Source organism: Pagrus pagrus, assembly GCF_965226575.1.
Source record: "Pagrus pagrus genome assembly, chromosome: 8".
Classification (NCBI taxonomy): domain Eukaryota; kingdom Metazoa; phylum Chordata; class Actinopteri; order Spariformes; family Sparidae; genus Pagrus; species Pagrus pagrus.
The window spans coordinates 30350661-30376791 of record NC_140192.1 but is presented as its reverse complement, the minus strand read 5'-3'; the positions used below and the strand labels follow the sequence as shown (position 1 = coordinate 30376791).

The following is a 26131-nucleotide window of genomic DNA, read 5'->3' as shown; positions in this document are numbered from 1 at the left end:
CACACAAGTGGAGCTTTACTTCACTGAATTTTATTGGTTTGATGCTATTACAATAAAATATATCTAAAGAAAATGTTTTGGTCACTTTCACTTTTGGGAGAAAAACATCTCAGTTTAAGACGGGACGAACTGTCAACTCACAGGAAAAGAAAAAGTCAAAGAGCAAAAACAAAGGCAATATCAAGAGAATCAATTCCACAACAGTAGCAATTTGACCTCAACATAAAGCGGAGAACTTTTTCAGTGTTGAAATGTATCTTCATCTTGCAGTAGATATTCACTTCACAACATAAATATACTGTACAGAGTGATAACACACGGCCGTCTCAATGGGGAAAGGGGTGTGTGTGTGTGTGTGTGTGTGTGGCAATTTCAAGAACACATTTGAAGAAATGTTATGGTAAAAGACCTTAAAAGAAGATTTTCTATTCAATTTTTTTTTTTTCAAAATGACCAGAAACAGAGGTCCCCTCTTTGTCAGTGTAGAAATTTAGTCCACTGTTAGCAATATTTACGTGTGTGTGTGTGTGTGTGTGTGTGTTTTCAGGCAGACATTAAGTTAAGGCAGGTGGAGTGATTGTCTACAATACCTTGAAATAGCGGTCCCTGTCAAGTCTATTGACAAACAAGGAATGATTTTAAATGTCCACAGTGAGAGAGTTGAGCTGCACAATATTACAAACACTGTTGGTCCTGGTGACTTTGACAGTGAATATCAGTTGCATTGTCATCATCGCTGAGAGTCGTGTGCTTTTAAAAAGGGTGTGTCACACAAATCTGTCCAGTTTGGGACAAAATACATTAGATAGTATTACTTTTCAACACAGTAAGTGCCACAGATAAAATACTGACTGCTACAAATACACTGTCCAGTGGTTTAGACCCATAGTTCAGGTTTCTGATATTTCTGATGTATGGAGCTGATAAGGCCTTGTTGTCTAGTTGTCAATTCTAGACGTCTGATGAGATATTTAGCTTAAAATGTCAACAATATGCAGCAATATCTCTGTTATTTTATTTTTGTTTTAGTGACCCATAATAACTCATCAACCTGGCAAGAGCAAAATTCAAACACTAAGTTGTTTATTTATTCATTTGTTTATGTATTCATTTATTCATTCACTCATCTATAGAGACATAAAATGGTCAAATAGAAAAAAAAGATCATTATGTATATGAAATACTGTCTCTCTCTAGACTGATTCCACAACTCTCAATCAACCACTTATCTCTCATTTTTAAAGTGATCAAAAACAGTCCGGGATTGTGTTCACCGATTGCTAATTCCACAAGTTTGAGAAACAGTTAACCAATCTGAGCTCAGTTTAGATTTAAAATTAAAGACGTCTTCATACACAGCCAGCTAGCTACCTAGCCACACCCAGGAAAATAAGCATCAGAATAATGCACGGAATAATGGCGACAGATGTGGGTGAGATATAGCAAACTGTACAGGTTGTTGTTGTTGTTGTAAGTCAATGTTTTCAAATTCTAAAACAGTCTCAGTCTCAACAATACTGATGCCTCTATATGACCTATGTAAGCAAAGAAGACCATCAGTGAGAAGATTAGCTATTTCTAGTTGTTATACTTATTTTCAATGCCTGTTACAAGGTTAAATTTGGACTTTTTCAGGTCAAAAAATTAAAACTATTTTTCATGGTGAAGTGCTGATGATGAATTTGATGAGGCTCACAGTCTGAGGAAAGAACCTGCTCTGTAGTCTGGTGGTGCGGCACCAAAACAAAGTTAACTTCATGTCACCACCGTCATTTACAGTTATTAATCTTACATAGCTACAAATGCATACTTTAGCTCATCACAATGCATCCTGCAAACAGCTGTGTTAAAAAAAAAGTTCTGTCTCTCTTTTACTAGCTTCCAAAACAAATGCATGCCAGATCAAAATCTTTGTCATAGGAAGAGTTGGCACTCATATCGTGTTTGTCCAGAGGGGCCGCCAAAATCAACAAAAAACATAAGCTCCATGTGGCGGCTTTAAAATTAATTCAACATGGTTTTTTTTCAGAACTTTACAAAACTAAGTAACTCCAAACAGAAATTGGTTAACATTAACATGGTTTCAGGGTAAAAGGATGAATTGACCCTTTCTCGTAAAAATAATGAAAGAAATTAAAGAATTAAAGAAAAGGCAAAGGCAAATCAAGACAATCACTATCATCACCGTCCTGTTGTCAGCCACTGACAAAGACATGAAAATGTGTTCAACAACAACAGCAGCAACACTGCTTCATACTTAACATGTGCATGCGTGATGCTGCCATTTCAACTGTGTAGGGCTCACTGAGGATAAAGAAGGGCTAAAAGCTTTGGCACATGCCATCAGTGCACAGCTGTTGCGTCACCGTTGCTGGTTCACATATACACCAACATGAAGAGGGAGGAGTTCAGGGTTTTTGAGATGGTTTAACACTTCACAGTGAATGAAGAAAATTTGCTTTCTCTTGGAGGCATTTGATGACTGGTCATTACCATTTTTTATATATTAGTATGAGAGTAGTTCCCAATAAATGCACTATTTCTTTCTTTTGAGTATGTTGAGTCTGTTTACTAAGATGTACAGTGACCAGCCTTTTTAGTCATTTTTAAGAATAAAACAATGTATTGTCAGCAGCTTTTAAAGATTTATGTATTCTGTAGGAACCAATAGGCTTAAAGATGAGAGCCACAGACAGAGTAGGGAGTAGTCAGAAACACATTGCTGGTTTTGGTCATTTCATGAGATTTTTTGACAATAAGAAAAAAGCATAAACATTATTTACAAGAAAGTATACCTTTGGAAAATGTAACCATTTTACCTGTGTGTACTAAAAACCATTTTGCAGCAGCTTCAGTATCAGCCTTCACACACTCAGATCAGTCAATCCCTGTTCCACTTATGTGTTGAAAAGTGACACAAAATGTGAGTGAACATGACACCTTCATTTTTCAGGGTCTGTTGTTTCTTGAGGCATTGACCCATAAATAAATTCAGATATATAAAGAAACTTGAAACCAAATGTTGCCAGATGCGTCTTTTTCCTCCCTGTGTCGTCTCTGTCTGGCTCCTCTGTGAAAACTGAGGTGCAAACACTACAGAAGAAGCTTCCTTTTGCTTTACATGTTAACTTTAAAATGCTGGCTAGTCATCCTTCTCTCCCTTGTCATTTGTACATTGATTTGTCTTTTATCACTCCTCTGTTTGCTCTTCTCTTCTTCCTTTTACTTCTTCACTCACAAAGCATTACTATGTGTCTGGCTTTGATATATCAGTATATTAACATCTAAATAGATTAAAACAAGTCACAATGAACCCCATAGAGCTTTCATATTTGGGTTTTTTGTAAGGTTGGTGATGAGAACAATCAGTGCAGAGATACGATACAGTGCTAGTGTAGTCTGAGAGACCACAGTGTGTCATGTTATCCTGAAGTCTGTTTTCATTTAAAAATAATAACAATCATAATAATAATTACCACACAATGGTGTTGGTGGCCTTGGAATCATAAAGTTGCATCTTACGTTTGGATCAAAAATAGCTCGTTCAAAACACTAAAATTTGATTTCTTAAAAGAGGCTACAAAATCGGCCATAAAAAGTGCACATTAGCTCACCCAGCAAGCATTCAGCAGATGATACCAGTTCATCTTCACACTACCCAGCACCCGATCTGACAATAAGATTTCAATCAAATCAGTGTTTGAAACTGTTTTGTAGTGATATCTGTAAGATATTTATGTGTGCACGTTTTAAAATGATGCAGGTTGCAGCTATGGATATCTCAACAGTCATCTTTATACCATATTTTCATAACTGCTGAGCACTGATGCAGGCTGGAGCCTGCTCCTCTCAGTCTGAATGTATGCTGGGCAGCTCTGTGGATGATGTAGAAAATTGTGACGGTGATTTTGGATTCATGCAATATTTGGTCAAAGAGGATTTAATGTAACTCTGCAGGCAGATCTAATTTTAGATTTTTGAAAACAGGGTAGAAAATCCAGTTTATAATGGTCACATTATGTAAGTCTGCAGGATATGAAAACATGAATCCTTTATGAGCCTTGTATCCAGATGGAGCTTTATAATTCCAAACTCTAAAGAACATTTTCTCCTAACTCAATAATGAGCCCTCCCAATATAAACCTGTCCATCTTCATTTGATTTTTTCATCTCACTCACACTTTTCCTCCCACACACTCAGTCTCACCTAGAGAAACAACACATGATGGTGGAGCATTCTGGGTGCGTCCCTCACACACACGCTCGCTTAGCGTGCAGCATCTCGATGAGCAGGTTGTTGCAGGGCACCTCCCCGCTCAGATGCATGTAGCACAGGTAGTCCTCAGCCTGCGTGCTGAGGGAGCGCAGCTCTGGCAGCCGCACTACCAGCTGGCTGAACTTCTCCTGGAACTGTGGGTAGGTGGACAGGGTGTACTCCAGCAGAGCCCCATTCACCTGCTCCTGGACGCCCTCCACGAATGCCTGGTCCTCCAGCAGCTTCACATCTGTGCACACACGCAGATCACAACTCAGTGAGGGACATATAAATTATCTGACATGTGGCAGAGTGAGCCTGAGAAAAGTAGTATGTCACTGACTTTAAAACTACACAAACAGATGTGTAGATGAGTGTGTATGCGTGTGTTGAGTGTAAACATCATAAAGCCACAATGAAGAGCTGGAACAAGTACATACAGAATACATATACGTATATGATAAAGCCAGAAAGATGTTGAATGAGACGATTTTTCCAAACATAATTTGGAGTATCTCAAAGGATAAAACTATACTGTTGTTATAATCCATGTCATTGAAAAGATAAAGGAGTCATTTCATCACCAATATATCGTGCTTTACAAATGTATTGCTAAATACAATAACATTATTGAATTACAAATTACAATGCTGAAAGTACCTAGCCTTTCATAAAAGTGTCTGTATTTTCATTGAAAATGTTTTTTTAATTTAAATTACACAAAAGGCAAAGAAAATGTGATCATTAATACTATTATTTTTACCATATCGACCACACAGGTTTTGCCGTGGTGAGTCACTGTACTAGGTGTATTTCTGGAGCTTTCAATTGCATCTCACAGTCTCCATCAGGGAATGAAACTCCAGCAAAAGTTCAGACAAGAAAACTACTCTTTTGCATGCTCAGTCCCTAGGTTATTTCTCATCATTTCATTAACTCCTCTCACTCATGCTCACTCATAATTGCCCGTCATTATTCGGGCCGTCGATTGATATCAGCTGCTCTCATCAGCTGGTCACGTCTATCCATTAGCACAGTGACACACCTTCACTGTTAGCCTATCATCTTGCTGCTGTCTCTGCCATTAGTTCATTCATGCTGCTAATTTGCGCACACCCTCCACCTCACCATCACCGCCCAGTCTTTGCAGATTCACCAGCTTCACCAGCTTCACCAGCTTCATCGTTTTATCAGCCTGTCTGTCTCAGAAATGTCATCAACCACCATCACTACCAGTGTCTGGACTCCATGGTGGGATTCTTCTTGGTGCTGCTCAGGGCAGACACCCTTCGTTCACAAAATCTCCCTAAAGGCCGAAGACTTTCTGACAAGACTCAATTATTGAATCATCTGCTGTAATAAACATTTTCTTTACTTCAGTCACTAGTCTCTCCTGATTTAAATTGAGTTTTATACAAGTATACTATATACCTCCATGACAACTGAGCAAATTCAATACTGCTGACTGTAATACCTTTTTTACACAGAAATTTGCATGCTTCTTTTCTAAACACAGGTAAAATAGCATGTTCACCCAGATGCTGTGTTCACATTACTGCTGAGCCGTGACTACTGCAGTGAATCCCGATAATGTACATTCACATTGTAGCCAAAAGCCAGATGTTAGCCGGTGTAAGTGTTTGTTTTTTGGCCAGTGTGAAAAGGGTACATGATGGTGTTGAAGGAAGAAGGCTAGGAAGTTGTTCAGTTTTATAATACAGAAACGGTGGAATCTGCTCTGGTGGCAAAAGCACACAGCTAGTGCGGGAACTTTTTGGCTTTTAACTGAATGAAAGCAAGAGCCAGCTTATTTAAAGGAGGCAATGTGCAAATCTGTGTCCCAGAGCAGCTGGGCTTTAGACACAGCAGAAGCACTGTAATGCTGGGGGATTGTCTCACTGCTACTTATTATACCCCAGTTCACAAAATAATAAGCAGAATAGTGTCATGAGATCAGGTCAAAAGCCAAACTCCTGTTCCGAGAACAAAAACCAATGCAGAAGAACCAAAAGCTGCAGTTCCCGAATGGCCTCTTGAGGCTGGCTCCAGAAGCAAGTCCATCCCCGTTAGAGCCCGTGTTCAAATGGCCAACTTTACAGCAGAAACAAACACATTTACATCCTGGTACAAAAAAAATGGTTTTGGTCTCTTTATGTATTTTATTCCTTCATATCAACTGGACGGGGATGAATTTTTATTAAACTCACTTGTCTAAATCCTATTAAGGCTTAAAGTTATGCATAATTATGGGCATGGCCGTTTTGATTGACAGGTACCCAGAGCACAGTTACATATTTGGTCAGTTTGGGCCAAATAAACCTGCCCCAAATAAAACTCACACGAGTAAAGAGAGGTGAAATGCACTAATCTTTACGTGTAAACACAAACTGATCGTTAGCCTTAGCCAGCCTGTTATCCTGGTAAGTAACTCAGCCCGCTTCAGCATCACCAATGCTCCACCTCTTTGCCCATTTTTGATTAGCTGGGAGTTAGGTGGAGTCAGGTGCTGCCAAGATGGCGACAGCCGGTACCAGCTTCATTCTGGCTCTTCAGAAACCTATGAGTGAAGTCTTCACTATTTTATACAGTCAATGGATCCGATCAGAATTCTGCCTGGGATTATAATAGAACACAAGAGAAAGTTAGGTAGTCTCCACCTCATTTGCTCTGGTACTCCTGACAGAAAACGTCTACTGGTCCACTAATTGTTGCACACATGACTATGAAAGACAGATTCGATAGGAAATGTATTCATTCCTAACAGGGGGATGGACCTGGTTTGTTTCAGTTACCTATCTTGAATCTTGAATATTTGGCTAGCATACTGACTCTTTTGGTTCTTTTGTTTTCAGAGCCATGGTCGGGGCCATAGATTCTAACTTCCACAAACCTTAGTCAGATGTAGGGGTCAATGAGTCAGGCAGACTCGACTAACATATTGAACCAAAGGGGAGCGCACCTATGTTCCCCGGGTCCTATGTTCCCCCATCGGGAACCGTAACCCTAACCCTAACCCTACCCCGGTCACATACAAAGCGGGGAACATAGGACCCGGGGAAAATAGGACCCGGGGAACATAGGGATGATCTCGAACCAAAGTATCCCTTTGGGATGCATTTTGGTTATTTGGCTAACAAGGGTTATGGCATCCCCCCTCAAATGGCCTACTGGCCATAGCTGTGGCAGTTGCACCCTGGGGCTTGCTGGCAGACCCAGGTGAGGAGAGAGTGCACGTGGTAAGTACAAACAGGTACTGAGATGAAGCACTGTACCTGTTACAAAGTAATTTGAAAAACAAAACAAAAATTGTAATGCTGCATATTGTGTTGTTGAGCCAGCCTAACTGACTGCAGGGTAAATTCCTTCATTGCGACAGCCTTCACAGATTCTTATAAAATGTTGCTTTAAATTTGCATGGAAACCAGTTTGTGTGTGTTTTTGAAGGCCATACAGATAATATATTTGCACTCAAGCTGCTCAAAGTTTATATTCAGTATAAAATTTGACCATTTTCTTTAGAGAAATTCCTTCAATTTGTTCAAGTATGTTAGCATTTTACCTTAATATAATTGAAAATTAATCACAAAGAAGAAGTGTAACATCTTCTATGTTACATGTAACCCATTCATTTATGAAATGAGATGCTACATTATACTTATATATGCTGTATCTATATTTTGTGTGTTGAATGAGGTGAGTGCATGGAGGCTGGATGGCTGCGTTTGTGTGTGTATGAGACAATAGCCGAGCCCTCTGGTGGACCAGCATTCAGCATCAGCTGAGCCCATCTTGAAGAATCCATTCACACAGTAATTAAATGTTTTGAATCAATTTTCTGAATCATCTTTTCAAACTGCTTAAGGGCAATTAAATTACCCCCGACAAACCTGACTCTGAAGACGAGGGAGAGCGTGAGCGTGAGCACAGAAGCCACAGGCAAAGACAGCAAATATTTTCTGCCTATGACAAGTGCTCTCACCATTCAAAAGCTCTTTGTTCCCTGCTTTGCCAGCGCTAAACAGCAAACACTTCTGGGAATCTGGGCAAGCCAAATCTATGCTCTCTCCATCTGTACAAGCCACTACATGAATGTCGGTCTTGCCATCGAACGATAGACCCATCCATTACGCTTCTTTTGAATGCCATTAGTGGACAATGGAGGAGGATGTCTTTGTTAATATCGGCTTTTGTCAACCCTAGAAATTTAATTAAGTGAATGTATTGGAGGGAAAAAGGCCAGTTCAGAAAACGCTTATAACCTCACAGATAAATAGGTACTGCAGATAATTTGCAATTGTGACAATATTTTCATTAAAATGTCAGAGTTGCTATTCAAATTCCGGCAAACGACAGCATGAGTATGGCCCTGCAGCCCCCAGAAGCTGATTGAGTTTTACATCCAAACCTGCTATTCTTCTGAAAACACATCTACAGGCTACACATGTAAGGTCAGGCCTTTGAAAACACAGGTATGTGCAGATAGGTCAATTAAGGATGAATCACTCTTACTCTAAGGAATAGATGAATATGAAAAAAGAGACTCTATAGTTTAGGCCTAAATGGAAGATTAATACTGTTTTTCCTGTTTGAGCATTACAAACCTCAACATCTCAGAGAAGCTATAATGACAGCATCTCTTTTCATAGAATTATATTTTTTGCCAGATAATGATCACTAATGGTAAGTCAGGATTATTGACTTTTTTATTCAATACTTAATCTTTACACCACCTGCACATACAGTACAGCACAGTGATGAATCACAAACATACAGCTGACTCACTTGGGTTGAACAGCAGGAGGAATTTCAGACAGGCGACCTCTCTGCGGTCCACCTGCAGCGCCCGCAGCCTCGCCGCCAGCTCCTGACCTCTCTGGACCAGACTGGACAGAGTTGCCTCAGCTTGGGACAGGATGAACGACAGCTCAACCTGAGAACAGAGGCTACTGGTTATTTTTTATTAAGTCCCTTATATTCATGAGACCCTCAAGTGAAGCTCTTTAAAATCTAAACCCCGAACTTCTCTCCTGTATTTCTGGTTATGTATCAAAGACAGAATGAAGTATATACTCAGTTTATGTATCAAAGGATGCAGTGTCCTCAAGTATCAGGGTGCATGGTGACTGAAGCCATACATATATTTTGCTATTAATTGTTTTAAAAGGATATCTCACTTTATCAAAATGAAGGGTACAAAAATCCTCAAATTCATATTTTTTATGTTTGCAGAGAAAGGTTTATCTCATATCACTATTTTGGTGTTGTTCCTAGAACATCATCATTGTTCTAAAATTCACTTATTTCTGTTTCTTTTCAGTTTTCTGTTGCTGTTTAATTACAAAAATACTTGGTTAGGTTTAGGAAAACTTGGTTTGGGTTAGAATAGACCCTTTTTGCAACACTAAACACAAGCAACACAGCAACACTGTTTGAAAGGATGTGTGCGTTAATTTTCTTTTGCCCAAGTCTCTACGCTTTGACGTTACAAAGAACTGGAACGACATTTATTATAAAGTTCTAGGAACAACACTAATGCCGCTTTTCCACCAATTTTTTTTTTTTTAAATGCATCAACACCTGCTAAAAATCACATTGTAACCCCATGCCCACTACCCACAGTCAAGGCAGCCCGTCTGTGATTTTAATCTGAAGCGTTGTATGTCACTGACATCACATTTCACATCACGAATGCGCCAGAAACAGTTGTAACAGAAGAGGAAACAACAATAGATCCATTGTGAAAGAAGCGTCGGTGAAACGGTGGATAAATTCGTCACGACCCCCTTGAAATGACTCGTTTTACTGTCATAATTTGGGCCATTCGGTCCAATAACACTTGGAAAGTCTAGAAGAGCTGCACAATTAAATTATTTTACTCCCATTCAAGTTAGCAGGGTGCTAAACTGGAAGTTAGCCGACTTGGCTGGCGATCCAGGTATTTTCAGCCGGGACATCAAGCTTTTTTGTCGTCCTTGAACAGACCGCATCCCAAATTCCTTTCTTATTTACGGGCCACCACCTGATGTTGATAACATGTAGTCACTTTGCGCGTAGAATTGTGTGTGTTCACCCGGGTCTTACGTTTAGATCAGATGGGGTAAAATTAGTGAATAATTATTGTATTAAAATGTTTTTTTTAATGATATCAATATTTCAAACCTAAAACACATTATATGATGACTATTAATATTTAACTGTACTGTATGAGAACAGTTCACATAAGTAGCTCTGATAGATAGATAGATAGATAGATAGATAGACACTGAGAAACTGGAAGAAGGAAAAAAGTTATCTTCCATAAATGGCCTCATGACAAAGCAGAAGCCAGATTAAGCACATTGAGTCTATAAAACGGTTCATTTAAATAAACTTGACTTTTTTTTTTATTAAATAAGCACCAACCAGTTGACACATAGTTCTGTTGTTTTAAAACATAAAAAACAAGTGGGGAAAAAAAGCACAAGAGGACTTCATCTCTGGAAGCCCCACAGATCCAGAATTGATTTGAAAAGATGTTCCTTACACTTTTTTAAGCCAAAATCTGCACTTTAACTGCTAAACTAAAAATCTGACAGTGCATGAGGGTGTAAATAACGTCTTTTCAATTCAATTTGGGATCTCAGGGCTTCTTGAGGTTTGGATAACGCCAGATGATGCAATGTTATGCTTTTTGTTTTGTTTTGGGTCTCCACATGTGCTAAACTGTTTTTCTGTGAAGTTCCAGTTATGTTCTGTATACTTCAACCATCCATCGTAATGGGGCGAGATGGGGTAGATAATAACTGAATTTTCATTTTTGGCTGAACTGTTCCACTGATACAGCGGATTATCATCCGGCATATAAATGTCAGCCATCAGTCCACCATGAACCACAAAAGTATGAAAATCCTAACATTTTTAACATTTTTGACTTTTTTAACATATTAATTTGACTTAATTAACATATTAATTTAATCCATAAATTTAATTAATTTAAATTAATGGATTTAATACATTCCAGAGTTCCTTCCACTGAGTAGGTCTGGTGGGTCACCATGTCTTGCAGAGCCAAAACCCTAAAAGAATCCCACTTTTATCTGTTTCTGAAGCTGATAAAACACACCAATATGGAGAGAACAGGATATAACCTATTGTACATGTAGATTTTGGCATGAAAATGACCACATTTGAAGATATTTTGAGTTTGGATGCAAAATAGTGGCTTCATTCTAACACATCAACATTGCTGTTAACCTTCAAGCCTTATAAATGACTGCACATTTACAAAAAGATTCCAAAGTCCTCCATTTATTCGGCTTTCAAGTTGGTCCATTTGATTGATTGAGCAAACAAAGATTTGGAAAAGAGCCCCTCTTTTACTACATTTTGAATGAAGTAAATGGAGCAGAGTGTGCAGTGTGCTGGTGGGAAGTTGTGTGAGGGAGTTGTTACCTCCTGGCCAGTCACCAGCAGGATGCTGTCTTCCTGTCCATGTTGCACTTGTCTGAAAATGTGATCCAGGACCAGAAGTTCAGACCAGCAGTTATGAAGCAGCTTCATTTGATCTCCCACCTCCAGGAAACACACACACACAAAGGCCAATAAAGAAAATGACAGAAACAAAAAAACATTATCTTAAAGCAGCAAGTCTGCAAGTGCGTTCCGACATGTACATATATATTGTAGCTTGTTTCCTACGTCATTTACTAAAAATCCTCAACGATATTCTTTGGAACCTGCAAAGAGCAGCGTTCCTTATCATTCCTCTGTTACTATCTCTTCAGTTTCTTCTGACTCACTGGGTCATTAAATTTGATTCTGATTTAAAATATATATATATATATATATATATATATATATATATATATATATATATATATACTATCTATCCTACTGTCAATGTTATTAATCCAGAGCCAAGTGTGTGACAAAAACAGCTCAAATGGAAAACGAAGAGACCATAAAGACAAGGACAGAAGAGAATTGGAGTAGCGCTCAGTGGTATTTGTGTGTGAGTGTGTGTGTGATGATGTCCTGGGTGTTGGTGCTATTTCTGTGTCCCGTGTATTCCATTTACAAGCCTAGTCTCCAACCTCTTCAACCTGCTCACCTCTCCCTAAGTGCCAGTCACATCTGCTCTACTCTGGGGGATGGGTGTGTGTTTTTTCAGATTGAGTCGCCCCCCACCCCCGGCCCCCAGACGCAATATTGTCTGTAAACTGAAGGACACGGCAGTCAGTAATTCTGCAGCCGCAGCTGCTAATAGGCCCAGACACACATTCATCTGACACGGAGCTGACAGAATTACTGTCGATCTGAATGAAACTATATATCAGTTGCTGAGGAGAGGGTCCAATTTTGTTGGCCACACACTCATCTGGACTAGTGCAGTGGTGGGGGTCTGGGTGTGCAGTGATAAAGGAGGGGGTTAAGGAAGCAAGAGGTCTCGGTGACCTCCTGCGCTTCCTCTCCAAGAGGAGTTGGACACTCAGCTGTAGCCAAAAACATTGTTCTGAAAAAAAAAAAACTTGAGGAGAAGGGTTTTATTTTACCTCCCACATGGATTCTCAATATTTCTATCCGTCCATGTTCGAGTGTGATATTCGATTAAAGTGATATTTCAGGTTACATACCTGTCAAGTGTCATGGTTTACCTGTGAGAGCTACACTTTACCTCACAGCTATGAGGTAAAAATCTCTGGGATTGTCACAGAAAATAAAAAGTGTGCATCATAATTCTGGTCCAGAGATGAAACATACTGTGCGAACATTACTCTGGTAGCTCGAGGCAGCAGGCTTTTTTTCTTGAGTTGTGTGGACGACCTAACAAACATGACAGCAGCAGAACAGAGGTGGTCATGAGAAAAAAATTAAATTTCCCATTACCCCTCTCCATTTGCTTGTTATGCTCACAGGTATGAGATTAGGTAATTGATGACTCTTAAAATCCAGAATGCAATGTCAACAGTTAACATTTAAACCAAGATCACTTCAAATTTGTACATGTCAAAGACGATGTTGACATTTATAGCAAAGTGTCACATCACATTCATATTACATGTTTATGATCTTGGTCTTTCATATTGGGAAGTCGAGGTGATGGTGGTGGAGTTACAGACTAGGAGACTACCAAGCCAGTGGCTGCACTTCAAGACAGCGTTTCAACATTTTCAAGCATGACATCACTGGATATTTCTAAGGGAACATCTGGATAATTTACAGTTGTGTTTAAAGCAACAAAAGCAGGTATGTTTCACAACACCATGAGACATCTTCAGCCGTGTTTGTGGCAACACAGACCAAAACTGGTATTTAAGGCCAAAATAGGATCTTTTCCTAAACCTAACTAAGGAGTTTTGTGCCTAAACCTAACCAGAACATAAGCACAGTGTTGTCACAACATAAAACAGAAAACAGAACATAAAGAAATGTAAAGTTTCAACATATCTGTGGTTTGCAGAAACATACATTGCCAACATTTATTCTCGTAATTGTTTTTTTTTTTGTTTGTTTGTTTTTTCCACTGTCAGGTTAGAGTTCAGATTTTTGAGGAACCTTTACACCTTAGGTCAGACAACTGATTTTTACATGTGTGAAGGTAAAGATATCACCAATACAGCTGGTTGAACCATTCTTACACAATATCTACCTCCCTATACAATACACTGTTTCTTACTAGTTGGCCCTATTTGGCGATTCCCTATTGTGTTTAGTGCTATGCTTAAGGTGGGTGAATATAACATAGAATTGGACTGCTGAATTGTTCACTAAGGGTTCTTAGTTGTATTTCTTACTGAGAGATCTAAGCCACTACCCAGGTTCTTATTAAGCATATACATTACTGCACAACCTGTCTACGGTTTTATTTATTCCATCACTACCATTCACCGGTCTACCAAAATTTATATTGTATGATCTTTCATTATTTTCTCTTCCTCATCACTGATTTTACTTGTGTGTTACACAACACTTGTGTGTGTTGAACTCCTTCCGATATATTATATGAGCATTGTGATGGGAGCCTGAGAGCAAGAATGTCATTACCAGCACCACATTTCAAGAAGCAAAGGCGTATGTTGTAATCAACATTTCATATCAGCAAGAGACAGCAACAATTTGAATCCAACAAGTCTGAATTCAAGCTGCTATGAGGGAAAACAGACATATTTACAGTATGTACTTGTCATACTTGCCAATCAAATCATTTCTTTCTATTTTGAGGACCTATTGGTGGAGGCCAAATATGTGCCGATTGGTATTTGTTTTTCAACCATGCACAAGAAATGTCTTCTAACTGTGTAGCTGTATTGTATGTGGGCATACTCTTCATTGTGCTGAGTGCTGCAGAGCAATATTTGGCCTGGAGGAACAAGTGGCAATGTTCAGTATTTGCTCAAGTAGCAGCAGATATCAGCCCAGTCACCAGAATACAATGTTAGCTTTTTATGTTTCAAATCAGAAATTCCAAAATACATGTCATATAATGTTCAGATTACACATTATGTTATTGGCTGAATTCTTGTTTTGGAGGTGGAGGGGATGGTGGTCTTGTGGCAGCTGGGCAAGACAGCTCCCAAGTGAGAGACCACTGTTCAAGGCAGCGTCTTAACGTATTTTTAATGATTCAAAGGGATTTTGTGACAAAACCTTGCCAGGCCATGAAAAATGAACCAAAAGAAACTAAAATTGCAAAATAAAGAAATGTCATGTTTCGACATATCCATGGTTTGCAGAAACATACAATGACAACTTTATTCTGTTGACTGGGTTGCAGATATAGAAGCAATGTTTGGAGATGAAAAAATCTATGCATGACATAGTGACATACAAAGTGACATACCACATACTATACTCAAAAGAAGCTGATGTGTTGCACCTCAATAATAAACCTAGTCAGAAGCTCACCAGCACCTCCCTGAATCTAAAAGACAGTTTCCTTTCAGCCAATCCATGGCTTATCTTTACAAACTGCTAATTCATACAGTGTTAAATTAAAACCCACAAAAAACAAGAAATGTATTATTATAGGACATTATTATTTAAGATGTCTTATCTTAAATAAGATACAATACAATAGATATTTACAACTGTAAATTAAGAACAGTATGAATATGTTGTAAGTGTTAACTTGAGTCAATAAAAAAGTTGTGTTTACCGACACCAGTTTTAAACATCTCTAGTTATAGTATTAAGCAGTATATCTATTTCTGCTTAAAACTCTTCAAAATCTTCATAGACAGGTCTTTTTTAAAGCAACTGTCTGCAGTACACTACCTTGAGTAGCTGAACTTTTATAATATTCATTGTGTGCACTTCTTTTTGCAACATCTTCCACGTTCAACAGGTGAATGGAAGGTCAAACACAAGACTGGACAAAGGCCACCTCTGGGGAACTGCAACAATCAATAGCTTCCATTCTGCTCACAATTTAACAACAATGTAGACAAGCGCAGTGCGGGGCTGCTGTGGAGAGCCGACATTTCCCTGTTATCGTCTGCATGGAATGTAATTATCCAGCCCAGAGAAAGGGCTCTTTCTGGACAAGACATTCTTGGCAAAATATGCACAGCTTTGTTCTCACTGTCCATGTTGGCTGTTTACTGCACATAAAAATGTTCTGACTATAAACAGGAATATATTAGGTGTCTATAACACGAAGTTTTGAGGTGGCAAATATTATAAAAACAGGAATAGAAAACAACAGATGTGATTTTTTCCCTACAATGTCCATCCTTACAATACAATGCCTGAATGTTGCAACCACAGCATTGTTTCATGGTTATGTTTAGGTGTTCACAGCCCTTGGTTAAGGTAAGGGAAAGATGGTGATGGTCTTAGTTTAATGCAAAAGTCATGAATAAGTTGGAGTTTACTGTATTCACATTTAACTGAATTTTTTTTCAATTCTTCACTAACCGATGTGCCTTTGTTGAGTCAACTTAAGTGCATGGTCTCTGGTGTCCTGTACATAATCTTGACTGTAGTAATTGTATGTTTCCCTCTAAATGTAACTGACAAAACAAATAGTACTAGTGAGACTATTTCAAGGGAAAAGAGTTGGTCTAACACATCAAGAATTTATTAGCAGCAGTGTTATTCAGTTTAGAAATACGGACATGTTTTCTCAGTGTTGTAACCAGAAAGGTAATATATGTTTTTTATAGCAGTGTTTTGCGCCTAAGATATTATACTTCAGCAACCATGAGAGTAAGCCTCACGGGAAATCTCAGATGAAAGCAGGGACTCCATCATACAGTAGTTGATTTTGACAGAAAATGTAAATCACTACTATAAACATAATTTAGAAACAAAAAGCATATTAAAAAGCATATTAAACATTTATGTAGGCCACATAAAGAATATGCATAATTTAGGGAGGATTCAGTAGTAATGTGTTATTAGGGTCTATATTTTTATGTAACAATTCCATGATGATGACAGATAAGCAGCCGGTGTGCTTGTCTCCTCTGTCAGTAATGTAGAGGAGCATTTCAGCCAAGCATCCCCGAACACTGCACTATAAAGGTACCTTGTTGTTGTTAGTCTGAGAAAATGGAACAAATCACATCACTACACAATGTGTTCTTTGTTTTTTGAGACAAGTAAGATACAATAGTAACAACGAAAAAGACTAATCATTCTGGATGTTCTCAGAAACTAAGAATTCAACCCAAATTTTTTGTTATTTTCATACTATGGTCTTGGTATTTGGACTTTGAGCAAAGTGTTGTGAAATCAGTTCAGCAGTGCGTTTTCATTACAGCAACACAAATCTTTATTTGATTTGATCTATTTGTTGCATCAAATTATTTTGCTGCATTAGTGGTGTGACCATATCTGTTAACAGAGACAATGGCTGCTGCCCTTACTGCAGCACTCATAGTAGAGCATCCAGATAAAGGGTTTAAAGGATAACTACCGTTTTTTACAACCTGGACCTTATTTCTAGCAAAATATATTATCATTTACTCACCCAGATAACTTTGGTGTCATTTGGCGTCGTTCGGACGAAATTAGATCCAGTGGAGTGCCGCGTATATCCATATAATGCGAGTGACTGGGCACCGAAGCGCAGCCTCTATATAACGCATTATCTGCCACGAAACTAGTTCATTTCACCAATATTTTGTTACGATACGCTAGCGCTATTCCCCTCTGAGTCCGGGCTCGTCTGTTGCCAACATCCGGGGTCTGTAGGTTGACCTACTACCTCTGACCGCGACAGCTGGCTTGTTTACCTGTAGCTGCTACTGCTAGTTTGACCCCGGATGTTGATAACAGACGAGCCCGGACTCAGAGGGGAATAGCACTAGCATATCATGACAAGATATTGGTGAAATGAACTAGTTTCACAGCAGATAATGCGTTATATAGAGGCTGTGTGTCGCTGCCCCGTCACTCGCATTATATGGATATACGGCGCTACACTGGATCTAATTTCGACTCCAAATGACACCAAAGTTATCTGGGTGAGTAAATGATCATATATTTTGCTAGAAATAAGGTCCAAATAAATAGGAAGTAAATAGGAATTACTTTCTGGAAAGCTTTGTCAGTGGTTTCTGTGGAGAGATGACATGGTAGAGATGCTGTTTCTAGAAAGAGATGTAGCTGCTAAAATTATTAAATGCATTATGCATACTTGGTCCGTTGCAAGACAGACCACAGCCATCAATCATTTTAACATTATTATGGTTTGTTCATTAACAGTACACCACTGAAGTTGTCGGATGGTCCATACATGTTAATGAAGATGATGTTGATAAAGAAAACAACATACACAGCAATGTTGCACTGTCTGCAGCAGGCCAGGTTCCATAACATCTCTGTCATTTTTTTGTGTTCGTGAACCAACCCTCTAAAGGTGCCCTGTGGAGTTTTCTTAACAAAAGTTCTGTTTACATTCAAATCAAATCCAATCAAATCAAATCAATTCTATTTATAAACCCCAAAATCATAATCACATTGCCCCAGTGGGCATTACAATCTGTACAGTGAACTAAGTCCTCTGTTCTTAGAGCCTTGATTAGAGTGAGGAAATTGAGAAAAAAAACCTCAACAAACATGCTAAATGCATTCCTAGCTCATAAAACATTCATGAAGCCAATAAAAGGATTTTGAATATTAAAATCACACATTGTTTATACTCATGTTTACTAGCTTGCAGTCTTCATCTTCCCTGCCTTTGTTTGTTGCAATGTGTGTTACGGATGCCAACTGTTGATCAGTGGAATACTGTGAAACAAGTATTGTGTGTTCATGTGCAGCCTCTTGTGAGTGCACAATAACAAAAAAAACAGGGACCCATTTGTGAAAACATTGCTCCATAGCGCTACTAGTGGTGAAAAACTCCACAGTGTACCTTTAATGTGACTGAATGTAGCATGTATGAAGTATGTAAGTATTATTTTCATAGAAAATGTGTGATGTGTGTCTAGCTTTCAGCCAGTGGCCCAAAACCTGATTTAAAGGTCCAGGCTGCAGTTTGTACAGACACAGGCCCATCTGCTTCACTCTGTTGGTGTTTCCAAACAGAAAGAAACCCGACACATTGCTTGAATATAAAACACTGATGAGTGATACAGCTCTGTTGATTGGGTTCTGCTTAGTATTCTTTTGAGCTAAACAGACAACTCAGTTGCTAAGAGCCAAATGTGGTTAGAAACAGATTATGTCCATGTGTATTGACCTAGTAACCAGCTGTAGAGGAGCACATGTCCAGACATTGGCAGTCCAAGGAATGAATGTCAACAAGTGAACAAGTGTGAAGCAGGAAAGGAGCAGACCTGCTCTGAATATACCAGAGTAAATAAACTGTATTTGATCAAAAGACAGGAAGGAATCTCACCAAATCTAACCAAGGCCAGAGTGAACCCTTTGTTGCTGTTTAAACTCTGTAATTGGTTGAATTAGTTTGACCATGGCTTGCTGACAGATGTTTGTTTGTCAGCACAGACAGATTATATCATGACTCAAAGAAGAAGGTAAAATTTTTCTTCATTGTTGTAACCAGCCTGATTTGTCAGAAAGAATTATAATCCTCCATTTTCACTCAGTGTATTCAGCCATATTGTCAGCAGCAGCAGCAACAACAACAACATTGATTTCTCCAGTTTGGGACTTCAATTTGACCGTGTTACTAAATCACTGTCCAATACTGCACTGTGTCTAGAGATGATGGAGTGGGACACTGATGTATGTCCAATCATTATCCTCAGAGCTCTGTGTGTGCGTGTGTGTGTGCGTGCGTGTGTGTGTGTGTGTGTGTGTGTGTGTGTGTGTGTGTGTGTGTGTGTGTGTGTGTGTGTGTGTGTGTGTGGGTGGGTGGGTGGTCAGCAACAGTACGCTACTGTTCATCACAGAGAAATCACAGAGAACACCAGCGTGGAACATTCATCCTTACAATGCTGAAAGTAGTCCACCAAATTGCTGTAACACTTCAGTCTCACTCCTTTTTACACATTACAGGTGAGGAGGCTGCCGAGCCAGTGACCACAGTTAGAGACTGTGTTTCAACATTTATAAGTGCAAAACCACTAGATACAATTTCTAGCCGTGTTTGTGGAGACAAAAAACAGGTATTTTTGACAGGAGGTCGGGACATCCAGTCTTGCTTGTGCGACCAAAATAGGTATTTTAAGCCTAAACATGATCTTCTCCGAACAATAACAATTGTTTTTTGTGCCTCAACCTGAACAGAGCATAAGCATGGTGTAGTCTCAACATAAAATGGAAAATTGAGAATGTAAAGAAACATTAAGTTGCAACATTATATATATATATATATATATATAAAATATATATATATAACCTACATCAAGTGTGTGAAATAGATATGATGCAACACAATTCAATAATATAAAGTTGCTTTGCAGTCATAACATGAAGCTTAATTAATTTTCATTCTTTTTATGTTTTAGAATGTATTTTTGCTCTCTTGATAAATTAGGACTATTCTAGTGTTTGTGTATATTTAAGTTTAAATAATAATAATGTATGCTCTATATTATTTTTGTCAAACAGACCCGATTTTTGTTCCTTCCCATCTCCCATCATTACCATAATGTATGAAAACCACTTGCCAGGCATGCTTGGATTAGGTGAACATTGTCAAATATCAAATTGGATATAACATTTACAATATTATATCAAACGGATCACTAGTTTCTGCAAGTTGATTTTCATAACATATTTGTGTTGTGAGTCCCCTCTGAGTGGATGAATCAACTTTGTCAACTGTGAATGCATTCATATTTTTTTCCATACTGAAAAAGCATCTTTGCCTGTGAACTGTATTAAAACAGAGCTAACATAAGCCATCTCTTACACATTTTTCCAGCACTGGTGGACTCCAAATCTCACATGTATATACAATTTGAGGTACTAATGTTTAATTCTGCTTGTTCGTAGCTTGTTTTTTGAGAGAATATATTCAGCCGGTGTTTGAAGTTGTGATACGGACATCACGACTAATCTGACCAAACTGGACCAGGCCTGTTCTGGTCTGAGCGTGGCTCAATACAATGTGGTATTAAAGGATTTTTTTCTTTAGTACCAGTTGATTTATAGGAACATTTGTGACATTTAGAACTGAAATCATCATGAGGTGATGCCAATGGTCATTTCTGAATCAGTGCTGAGTCCCTGTAGTGTCTTTATTACTCTCATGCTTCCATGCAACTTTTCATCCTTTTGTAACTTTTCCAACTATCTTCTCTGTAAAGTGCAGCATAAATGAGTAGTTCATTATTTTTGATGGATACCCTTTTGTTTTTGGTGCAGACACACAGGAGAATTCAGCAATTTCATTCTTATTTGGTAAAAAATAATTGTGTTGTAATGCCACAAAAATGTCACAAAAATAGGATTGTCTTTTCATAGGATATAATTCATCAAAGTATGGGTTGTGTAGAATCTGTATAAACCAAGATTAATGGAAGGAAGACAAATCAGAGCTGTGCTTTAACTTTGTGATATAGACAGCTGTAAAGACGGGAGTTTTACACTAAAGGAATTGTGGAGTGCAGCTGTAAAATGTGACTTCATTTTCCACCGTTTAGAGTAGGTGTGTGCGTGCCTGTGTGAGCGTGAGGATAGAAGAAAGGACTTGGGACTCACCCTGAGCTCCTTGAAGAAGATGCAGCTCCGGGCCCACTCCACTATGGAAAAGAGAGTCTGGTCTGCCATGCGACACATTAAGCTGAAGGTGCTGGGCTTGTCCAGTCGGCCCCGACCACTCTGCTCCTGCTGCAGATGAGTAACGATCTTATTCTGCACCACCAGCTCGTCTGGATCGCAGCGCAGCAGCTCCAGCACCAGCGGTGGCAGGCTGGGCGGCTGTGGTGAGGCTGAGGGGTACATGTCTGGGTAGGAGTATCCTGTCAGAGACTCGGGGGAGCTGGTGTAGTCGGGACACTCTGCTTTAATCGCCCGGCCGGGGAAGGCTGTGTACTGGTACTGAGTGGTGAGGGGCACATGAGACTGCATGGCCATGCCCAAGGATGGGGGTCCATAGAGGTTGGCTTCGTAGTCTGTTGGGGTGATGGAGCTCGGGGTGGAGGGGAGCAGGCTTTTGGAGATGGTGGGCAGGCTGTGCAGAGTGCCAGTGAAGCCGTAGTCAGTCTGCAGAGGAGAGGCCGGCGGAGGAGCTGCGCTCTCCAGCTTGAAGCCGTTGGAGCGTATTAAAGCCTTCTTCTGCTGCTTCAAGGCCCTGTCTCTCTTGTACATGGGGCCAAACTTATTCCTCCCCCCACGCATGCGGTCCGCACGCACCGCTGTCACACAACAGACAAGAGGTGAAACACAGATTTACAAATGAGAAACCAAGATCTCCTTTTAAAACTCCTGGATGAGCACTGAACTGTAACAGCACAGAGTAAATCATAACTCACATTTCACCAGTACCCCCAGCTATCCCTACTGAGTAAACAACAGACATGTTGTTCATTTTTGCTTCCCTTTTTAGGGCTGAGAAGAATCCCCCGAGTCTGTAAAGCTCTACTCCTTCTTGTAGCCTAAATAGAGCTTTTGATTTAAAACAGGGGAGTCTCGGGGGTTTTATCAGTAAGTCAAGAATGTGTCCTTTTTCTGCTACGGAAGCAGGTGCTTTCCTGCATTGCTGTCTGGGAATTAATCCCATCCCATGTGTATAGGAAGCAACACGAGAGCCACCAGCCCACAAATCAAGAGATATTTAAAAGAGGTGTTTTTTTTTTTTTATTTCTACCATGCACAGTAAGTATTTGGTGAAACTGTACAATTATTTAAAATGAATAGAATCCCAGTATGTGTGTATTTAGTTATGTAATAAGAAATATGTAACAATGGCAAAAAATATCCGCCCCAGCAAATTGTTTTTTAATTTCTCACAAATAATAATATAAATAGAGGCCTATTGATAACATTATAATTATTGTTGTTATTATTATTATTATTTTTTTATTTTTTTATCGTTGTTGGCTTTATTATTATTATTGTTATTATTACATTTTCTACAAAAAGAAGATAAATCCATTTGAACAAGCTGTAACCTGTACCTTCTAGCCGCATCCCGACGCTGAGGCACTTTTGGAAGCGACAGAAAGGACATCTCTTCCTCTGGGTTTTGTCTATTTTACACTCCTGGTTCTCCGCACATGTGTACCGCTTGTTGTTCTGCACCGTCCTCTTGAAGAAACCCTAAAAAACACACGACACCATAGAAATAGCGGAGAAGACCGCGCGTTGAGAGTACATGGTTTATAACATTAAAGGAAATAACAGTCGCGGCTGAAAATGGCTGTTTTGTATTCATCATGCGATTAATATGATTTGTATGGACAAATTAATAAAACTCGATAAAAGCACCCGGGACTCAATATATTAGTTTTAGGGTTAGGGTTGTAGTTGTCTACAGCCTACTTTCAAATTAAAAAATAAATTAAAAAAACCACAGGGAATCTGTAATGCAGAATAATTCCATCAATCCCGGTTTGGGTGTTTGAACTATCATTAATTGAATGGTTTACGGTTCAGGGAACAGCGTTACTTGTCCAGGTACCTGTCCATGTTTCTATCCCAGTGAAAGGCTCGCTGTGTTACCTTGCAGCTCTCGCAGGTGAGCAGACCGTAGTGGTATCCAGACACCTTGTCTCCACACACAGGACACAGCTCTTCCAGATCATCGTCATATGTGTATTCCATAACCTTCAGAGTCACACCTGGTCCAAACACACGTACAGTACACACACACACACACACACACACACACACACCGCACATGCATCCGTCAAAGATAACTCAAAGTGAACAATGCAAATATCATATGCAGAATTTTCCGTCGGCCATTTATAAAGAAAAAATAATGAATTCAAAAAGCGCAGCCTGCATAAACTCAAATTATGCCTTGATGATTTTAAATGACGTAGACTTTTAATATTCAGCGGAGCGTGGAACGCGGGAAGGGATTGTTAGAATTATTATTATGTCCCCCCAAAATTAATGTCTATTAACTTCAATTACTTTGCAATTTGCCTTTACTTTAATGCAGTTTAATTTAATGTGAAAGGGCTTAAGTTTGCCGAGTTGTATTTTACTTTATTTTATTTTATTTTATTTTACTTTTTATTTGTTGGTTTCAATGTAATTCGATCGGACATTAAAATGAATAAAGGCAAGGGAGGGGGACAAAGTAAAGAAACATGTTTTTTTAAATAAACTTCCACTAAAATTTCTTTTAAAATGCCCTAGACCTTCCATAAAATGGGGTGATTTATTTAGCCTACCAGTGTATTTATTTGTTCTAAGTTAATTATTATATTTATATAACACATTCGTGCAGTTTGTACACTGTAGCCTTTAGATTATAAAGCCCTTGATGCATTGTGATTTGGGGTTTTGGGCATAAATCAAACTGACTCGACCTGAGAAATATAAATGGACATTATAGGCCGAGGCTGCTGCGGGCTGTGTTTCAGAGCGAGGCGGTGCTCTGTAACAAGGCCTGTTCATAGGTTCAAAAATAAAGGTTGTCAAAACTTAGGTCTATCCTGAATGTATTCATCTAAGTTAAACTGTTGTAATGAACATTATACATACAGCTGATATAGAGTCAGTTCTGTGTTGGCCTACATTAAGAACTGGTCCTATTAAAATAATACTGATATAAAACGGAAGTTGTATAACGCTCTCCATATGTCCATCCACTCCAACTAATAACTGCTAATATCAACGAAAAGATTTCCCATTTGTTCTCCCTTTAGACTCCTTGTATCACATCCATTAGCTTAAACTCGCTCTACATGCGAAATTAATTGATATATAATGGTCGTCAAATTATTTTTCAAAATAAAATATGGCTGTTAATTCAGATGGTTTAACCTGCGCTGAATCCAGCGAATAAGCACACAGCATGTACAAGCATTTTATTTGTGGACTCCTTTAGCGACTACAGTGTGTGAGTTATACAGGCACCGACCTGTAGCCGAGGGTGACAGATGAAGCCTTTAACTCTCGGTCTAATCAATGAACTACCTCCTGGACCGTTTCTCCTCTGTAGAGATAAATATGATGAAAGAGGAAGCATCATCAGATCCTCGCTGTGGAGCTCCACTCTGCAGCCGCGGACACCAGAGTTCAGCCCAAACAGAAGCACCACGCGCCCCGTGAAGCAGTCCACGGGCTGCATGGCTGCGTGGGGTCCCGCGGGTTCACGCAGGATGGAAGGTGCCACGTGCAATCAGCAACGCACGTGTAGTATATTATATCATATTTGCTATAGTATATTAGAAGACTAACGCCAACTATCGAATTATTATTATAATTATTATTATTATTATTATTATTATTATTATTATTATTATTATTATTATTAGCCTATTATTGTTATTATTATTATCATCATTGTTGTTATGCTAAAAGACAGACATACAGGCATCACATTCTTATAGCATTAACCTGTTTACTTGTTTATTGATTTGTTGTTGTTGTGGTTGTTTCTGCTCTTATTTAAGATTAAGATTAAGATTAAGATTAAGATTGTCTTTATTTATCCCACAACGGGGAAATTCCCGACATTATTGGGACATGAAGAGATTCTAATGGAACAGTCAGTCATGACGTTTTCAGTTGAATCACTGGGCTAGTATTCACTAAATAGGTAGCCTATACTTTTATATTTATGTTTTCATATTTTATATTTATTTATTGTATTATTTACATTTGATTTTTTTTAGTTGTGTAAATTGTTATCACTAACATTTCACAATTTATGATTTTAAATGTTTGGGTTTTTTTTTGCTTCTTTTTAAATATCCCGTCTTTCAAAGTGCCGGTCTTTGCAGGGGTTAATCGCCGTGGCTGCTCTAACGGGGCTAAGTCGCTGTTTGGTTATCAAAATCGTTGTTTCTTCATCAGATAATTACTAATCTTAGTAATTAAACAACAGGTAATGGATTTCTAGACGATCTTGGGTTATTTTAAGCATTTACCTGAATGAACTGGATTTAAACTGCTTTCTTGACTCGAACATAATACATGTGGTGGACAATGCCAGCTGTGACCACAGACCACAGACTGTAGAGCAGTAAACAGACCTACCTTGAGCCTTGTCTCCCAACATTTGTACAGCGGACCACCGCCTGTCACCGATGATTGTCTGACAGTTAGAACCTGGATGTAGGTGTTGATGCAGCCTTGCATGGGCTGCTGAGGAGAACAAAATAACAAAGACCAATCAATAAAAATCCGGACGGTCGGTCACTGTCTATAACACGGCTGCTGTCAGAGCCAGAAGGGCCAGGACGTGTGTGTTGGTGACCATTGAGGATCTCAGAGTGAAACTCCGTCAGACCGCTCGCTCTTTACTGCGATTCCCTTATCACAGAAGTTTGATTGCCGTAGGGCCATTGGTGGACGCCG

General features: G+C 39.0%; 1 protein-coding gene across 1 annotated transcript; it reads right to left on the bottom strand.

Annotated features, from left to right (window-relative positions):
• Positions 1 to 14: 14 nt before the first annotated feature.
• LOC311260860 (nuclear receptor subfamily 5 group A member 2-like) lies at positions 15 to 26030 on the bottom strand. The gene is made up of 7 exons (XM_084359120.1): positions 25811 to 26030; positions 23315 to 23433; positions 22771 to 22912; positions 21353 to 22008; positions 11687 to 11806; positions 9038 to 9185; positions 15 to 4505 (listed from the first exon to the last, which is right to left on the bottom strand). Exons 1-7 carry the CDS (start codon positions 25830 to 25832, stop codon positions 4252 to 4254), a joined length of 1461 nt encoding a protein of 486 aa, XP_084215246.1. The 5' UTR covers positions 25833 to 26030; the 3' UTR covers positions 15 to 4251.
• Between the last annotated feature and the right edge of the window lie 101 nt (positions 26031 to 26131).

Coding starts and splice junctions, on each gene's coding strand:
- LOC311260860 (XM_084359120.1), bottom strand. CDS start 25,832: ATGTTGGGAGACAAGGCTCAAG. Junction 22,913..23,314: donor TCACCTGCGAGAGCTGCAAG/GTAACACAGCGA, acceptor TGTGTTTTTTAG/GGTTTCTTCAAGAGGACGGT. Junction 22,009..22,770: donor CGTCGGGATGCGGCTAGAAG/GTACAGGTTACA, acceptor GTTGTGTGACAG/CGGTGCGTGCGGACCGCATG.